General features: G+C 45.1%; 1 protein-coding gene across 2 annotated transcripts in view; it reads right to left on the reverse strand.

Annotated features, from left to right (window-relative positions):
• Positions 1 to 1796: 1796 nt before the first annotated feature.
• dcxr (dicarbonyl/L-xylulose reductase) overlaps positions 1797 to 6856 on the reverse strand; it is a 49993-nt gene continuing 44933 nt past the window's right edge. For both annotated transcript variants that reach the window (XM_054736398.2, XM_070545337.1), the window contains exon 8: positions 1797 to 2018. In XM_054736398.2, coding sequence (XP_054592373.2) covers positions 1915 to 2018 — 104 coding nt within the window. In that variant the 3' untranslated portion in view covers positions 1797 to 1914. The remainder of the gene's footprint in view (positions 2019 to 6856) is intronic.

Consider the following 6856-nt stretch of genomic DNA (forward strand, 5'->3'; position numbering starts at 1 on the left):
GCTTATAAATGTAACAATTATGTTCTTACTTATAACCAAAACAGACCCAAGAAACAGCAGAGCAACTTTTGTTTAACTGTTGTTAAAAATATACTGGGTAATGCATGAATTCCACTTTACTGGACACATGGTTCATCGTAGTTTTCTACAAATTAGACATAAAAATTTCTTATTCCAAACAGATAATATCCTTCCCTAGATGTTACTGCATATCATATTTCTTTTTACCTGGTGGGCTCTTCCAGAATAGGATTGACAGGATATTCCAGCACTGGTCGGCAGGGGTGGCAGTTTCTCTGGCATCTTGGATTCAGAGGAAATTTACTTGCAGTTGCACTGACTGAACATTGAATTGACCTCTACGGAGTATGGCAGTAGAGAGCACTCTAGAAGCTCATATGGAATTCCACCATAGAAAGCAATGCATTAAAGAGAGGAGCACGTTTTAGTAGCTGTCCACTGCAGTGACCACTATGCATCAGAGGGTTAAAGACAAAACAAGATAACCAGATGATACTGGAACAAGATCATTTTTATTCAGAAATAAACAAATACTGCAGCAAAATCTCAAAGGCACTATTTAGGTAAATGTGTGTTTCAAACCTGCAAGAGGTGGTCATTGGCCAGCTGGGGGGCCAACGATGAGCAGGGAGATGGTGTTGAAGAAAAATAAAGGTTAGCAACAACTTCTACAGGCGGTCACAGCAAAACATTATCTCTCTTTGACTGTTCAGCCTTTATCTGCTGTGTCGCCCCCCCATAGAGCCCCAGCCAGACCCATGGACTGAACCCGAAATGGCCCGTCGGACTTTTCACCCAAAACCAGAGACAACGTAGCCTACATTTTAGCATTTCTTTACCAGCACGGATGAATGTTAACGCTTCCGATGTGTCTTGTCTGAGGCGAGTCCTCCTCTCTGATTGTGTGGCCCGTCTCTCTCCTTTCGTTCTAAGCTGTCCAGATCTGACCCGATCCATCGGGCTTACTCGGTTCGGATCCAGTGAGCGGAGTTCGAGCCGTCTGGCGGTCTACACAGAAGACCTCTAGACACGAGAGGGTCACGGGTCAGCATTACCGGTTTTTATTTATTGTACTGATGGTATTGGGCACGTCTTAAAAATCCGAATATTTCCCCTTGTGGTTAATATTAAATCTTATTAAACTGTAAAAACCGGCCCTGCTGTATCTCTAATCGCTGTAACATCTCTACACCAACCACCACTGATGTAGAAACACTCTTCACTCCACAGCTGCATGCCGATCGGAGCGAAGATGAAATCCCTTCAGCTGGAGCGCGCAGTCAGGGATGTCCTCGCTGAACCAGGATGCCATGAAGTACACGTCCTGGAGTGAGCACACATCAGAGAGGAAGATCCCGGGTACAGCCGGACATGATCCTCTTCTCCTCAGATGCGCGAGCGCAGAAGCTCGCTTTCCTCTCTATTGCCGTCTCACTCCTGATCAAAGTCTGTAATAGATCTGCTGCGGATGCAACAGACGCTATGAAGATAAACCCACGGGCGTTGTAGCGCGGTAGTTTGTCTTCGTCTCTAGTGTAAGAGAACGCAGAAGAAAGTCCAGACATGCGAATCCCACACAGAAGCAAAATGAAAACAGTGCATCAAAGCACCAGGGCAACCATTTGTGACGCCATCTTGGGGGAAGTTTTAGTCTCCTTTGTCTGGAATCTGAACCAACCACACACGCACGCACGCATGCACGCACGCACACACACACACACGCACGCATGCACACACACACACGATATTACATTGATAAGAAAAAAAACAAGACAAGAAATCTGCAAGTTTATTTATAAGGGATTACAAACTGTGTTGTGCATAGGACACACTTAGATTAAGCAGAATGAGGATTAGGACCATGAGCTGCAGTAAGGGTTATATTATACAGATTTAGCAGGCCAGGAAGCCTCCATCCACTGGCAAAGTGACTCCATGAATCATTCTGCTGCCGTCACTTAGCAGGAACAGTATGGCGTTCACCACGTCCTCCACCTCTGCACAAAAAGAGTCAGATGAGAAGAAATATGTCCACAATCACACTGGCTCAGGTTGTTCTGCTAGCTAACCTTTACGGAGTCCCAAGACCTGTTTAACAGACCTACTCTGAAACATTTAAGCGGCTCTGTGCAAGTGTACAGAGATTGAAGAATGAAGCCTTCATGCTGGAGGAGAAAGTAGCTTTAGATGACAGGACACCCTGCTGGGAAAAACACCATATGTTGTGGTTTGGTGCCTGTTTAGTTGGTGGACCAGCATACAATGTTGGTCCAGGAAGGGATGCTGGTCTAGCATGCTGGTCCAGAATCCAATCACCAGCCTCCCATGTTAGACCAGCATCCAAAACACAACACTTGCCGTTGTTTTCAGCAGGGTTTGGACTCATATTTCCTGATATTTGGGCATCTCACCTTTGATTGGCTAACAGTAATGCAACTCTACCAGTAGCTATATTTGCTCTGCAATGTTGATGTTTTATCTCTGAAAATAACACAGGCCTGGAGGAGTTCTGCTGTGTGGTGGAGTCGCTAATGCTAACAGTTAGCTTCTACTAGTTGAGAAGTTATCTGCTGTTTGCTGGACAATAAGCCTACAACAGCCTTCCTCATCACACGTCAAGATGAGTGAGTCCATGAATATTAAGTGACAGTGTGACAGAGATTTTTTACACTTCACTAGAGGCCACTCATGTGCCTGCCTGCTTCAAGTTCTCCAACATAGTTCCTGTCCCCAAGAAACCAAGGATCACTGGGCTCAATGACTACAGGCCTGTGGCTCTGACATCTGTGGTCATGAAGTCATTTGAGCACCTGGTCCCTAAGCCCCCCCCCCCCCCCCCCCCCCAGACCATCACAGCCCGCCCCTCCGGGGCAGGATCCTGTTTCTTGACTTCAGCACTGGTTCCCCTCACCCCGGTTTCACACTGAAAGCATCGGCGGCGCGGAACGGCAGTGGAGCGTTCCTGCTTCAAATAGAATACATTATAGTCTATGGAGTGTTTCAAACCAGCAGCAACACAGCAATTTCCAGGCGCATTCCAGAAATGGCATGCCGCGCCGCGAAAGATAGGACCGGGTTCTATTTTTGACGCGTGCCGCTTCTGGGGTGCGCCAATTTCCGCAGTTAACAAACCATCCACTCTTTTTTGGGTCCTCAGAGGGTATGCCTGAGAGCGCTCCATCCGGGGACTCCTTCGTTCTCCTAGGCAACAACATTGCCCCCCTGATCTAAACCTGAACGGTGTTTGTTATTGGACTTCTGTGTTATTCATGGATTGTCCATACTGAACACCACGTTCAGGCATAAAGGTATGGCATAAATGTGCTCTTGGCACCAGTATACCTTTGACCTTTGACTGCAGGCCGATGATCGACTTTGCTGTCACGCCATCTGATCTGAGGCCGCATGTCTCGGACACTCACAGGTGCGTAACTGTCAACTGACCACTAACTGGTGGGGCTTTGTTGGTGGGAGAGGATGCCGGTCAAACATGGCAAGCCCAAACGTATTGTGAGGTTCTGCTGCCAACCTCTGGCAGAGTCTCCTGTCAGAGAGAGGTTCAATTCCCATCCATTGTCCTCCGCTTATCTGGTGGCAGGGGGCAGTAGCATAAGCAGAGAGGCCAGACTTCCCTCTCCCCAGTCACATGGGTCAGCTCCTCTGGGGGAATTCCAAGGCATTCCCTGGCCAGGCAAAAGACACAGATCCTCCAGCATGTCCTGGGATGTCCTTTAGGTCTCCTCCCAGTTGGAAATGCCTGGAAAAACCTCACCGGGGGGCATCCAGTAGGCCTCCTAACCAGATGCACAAGCCACCTCAACTGGCTTCTCTCAATGTGGAGGAGCAGCAGATCTAATTTGAACCCCTCCAGGATGACTGATCTTCTCACCCTGTCTGTAAGGGAGAGCAGGGTTCCCTCTACACCTGGTAAGACCATATTAAAACCTGGGAACCCTTTACAGTTGAATGACAATAAGAAAGAGATCTTCATCTGTGCCCCAGACAAGCTGGTTTCCAAAGTCAGAGGTACTCTTGGTCAGCTTGTTTCTCACACCAAACCCTCTGTTAGGAATCTTGGAGTGACCAAAGGTGACAGATCATCTGCTGCTGTGGCCCCCAGACTCTGGAACTCTCTCCCCCTGAGCCTGAGATCAGTGGACTCAGTGGTCATAGGCAGGAATTATAGGGGTCCCCCCTTGTATAAAGTCCCCCCCCCACCCCCACCCCCCTCCCCCAAGAAAAATTACATTATTGAGCATATAAACATTTTGTTTTTTTAAATTTATTGAGTTTTTGTTTTTATTTTCCCCCGTGTCCTGTCTGGCTGTGAAGCAAACAGAACTGATGTCTGAATGCTGGCGACAAGCCTTACAGATTTACTCTCAGGTGGAGCATCAAAGCGTCTGCTTTTAATGTCACGCCTGATACTTAAAACTTTATTGTTATTGTTTTTGAATGCTTTGTAATTCCGACCAGACACGGAGACAGAGGTGAAAGAGAAAGGAAAAGACAAAAGGTGGGGAGAGGGGGGAGGGGGTGGGGGGTTCCACAAAAATAAACTATAATGAACAAGAGTCTGCTTCTAGACCTGCAGAAAGAGAAAGAATAGAAAAAAAGGGACACACAACAATACAACAGGAGCAAGCTATCACTGCGTCAACCTGATGATGAAATATAAAATCATTATTGTTTAACTGAACAATCACGATAATAAATCATAGTGCATTTAGTGGCAATGACAGCCTTAAGACATGTGTTGAACGTGCCCAACCCAAAGCTAACAGTTTTTCTGGGCATTTTTAGCAAGTAAGACGCCGTAAAACGACCCCAATGCCATCGCTCTACCACGTTTTTCTTGCTACAAGCGTTCATAAAAACTTTGTTAGCTTCAGGTTAGCATGTAGCTAATGTCCAGCGGAGAATGAGCTGATCTGGAAGGCCAGGGCTCCCGGTCGCAGCGGTGTAGCTCTACTTGTAATTTGACAGTCCCAGTCCATTTTAGATCTCCAAAGGCGACCAGTGGTCATGCGAGCAGGCCACCCCATGGTCCATGGAGCCATTCTTAGCTTCTTGGATTAACCAAGTTAGCTAGTTGCTACATTGGCTTCATTTGTTCCAACCTTGTTCCAAATGTAACAGCCCACCCTCAACTCCACCTCTTTTCCCATTTTTGGATTGTCTAGGCGTGACTCAGTCAAAAAAAAAATCAATGGTGGGATCCTCCCATTTTTGGCTTCAACGGAGCAATGAGCGGACTATGTCCATATTTTTATATGTCGATGTGTGAAACCCAGCAATAAATTCGGGTGGGGCAGCAAGAGGAGAGAATGACAGTCACAGTGGTGTGCTGCTAGACCAGTAGGTTAATTATCACTCCACCACTTGTTCTAGTGCTACTGGAAAAAAATGTATGAGCTAAATTTTGGTACTTTCCCAGTTAAAGGTCTCTTTTAAAGAGCAAGTCACCCCCTACCAGAGTCCAACTCCACTCTCACTTCATGTTTGAAAAATGCAACAAATGCTGTTGCCTGGCAGACCGAGAAGGCGGAGCTGCTAACAAATACACACACACACACAGGCTCACGACAGCATTGTGACATCATAATGTACCAGTTTACATCATAGCGTACCTCTTAGCCAATAGCGGTGGCAGATTTAAATTAAAATACAGTGCAGAGTTTTTACCTGACAACGGCACAACACTGCCAGTTTTAGGCAGAATATTTAAATTTGAACTAAGATGCACTGAAGTGCCAAATTATTGACGACACGTGTCTGCAGCACGATTAGACACTCGCTTATTTAGTTTATCAGCAAAAAAAAGTTTATTTGGGGGTGACTTGCTCTTTAAAGAGATGCAGCTCCTTTCCTCCTGTTGCAGAACATCACCTGACCAGAGTTTAAAAAATAATTCAACAAGTTAGTGGACAAAAAACAAAACAAAACAAAAAATATCAAAGCTTATGCTGCATTTTGCTAAAGTAAAAGGAAACAGAGCTAAATTGTATCACTGCATATTGAATAAACAGCATTTTAGCATCAGTCTGCGAGCAAAAGTATGACCCATTTTTGACAATATGTATAGAGGGTCATTTTAACATTAAATCAATAATCACACCTGTTTGTAGCCTAATTCCTAATTTAGATAGGCAACAATATATTTTAACCGTGTCAAATATTATTGTTAAAACAGTCATTATAGGTAACAACAGCTATTTTGTTACTAAGAGAAATTATATTTATATATTAAGAACTGAAGAAGTAGGAATTAAGTTTGAGGCATCTCTACTTCTTAAAAATCTAATAAGTGGACGTTTTAACATGTATTAGGCAGACAGATATTTTCTCTAGATATCTACTATAAATATATTTAACATTTTAGACGAGCAGCTGATGAATGTTTTAGAAAAGCAACTAAGAAGGACAAGGGGTTCTACCCTGACTCTTCTGTTTTTTTTTTTTTACTTTATTGCAAACTAGCCTGACCCATTTGAATTACGGCTGCTACTAGTTTACATTTGTTAATGCCATGTTCTATGCTCCAGTTATGATAAATGTAGTTCGCTACATGACAAAGCCTGAATGTACCCTGAAATGAAAAGGTTCTTTTCAGCAAATCTCTGCCCACGGCCGCTACAAGACGTGCCTATAAGAGCCTTTTAGGTAAACTGAATGTTGCATTAGTCATGGTGGTCCAGTAGCATGGTGGTCCAGTGGCATGGTGGTCCAGTGGCATGGTGGTCCAGTAGCATGGTTGTCCAGTAGCATGGTGGTCCAGTAGCATGGTGGTCCAGTGGCATGGTGGTCCAGTAGCATGGTGGTCCAGTGGCATGGT

This window comes from Nothobranchius furzeri, chromosome 16, assembly GCF_043380555.1.
Source record: "Nothobranchius furzeri strain GRZ-AD chromosome 16, NfurGRZ-RIMD1, whole genome shotgun sequence".
Classification (NCBI taxonomy): domain Eukaryota; kingdom Metazoa; phylum Chordata; class Actinopteri; order Cyprinodontiformes; family Nothobranchiidae; genus Nothobranchius; species Nothobranchius furzeri.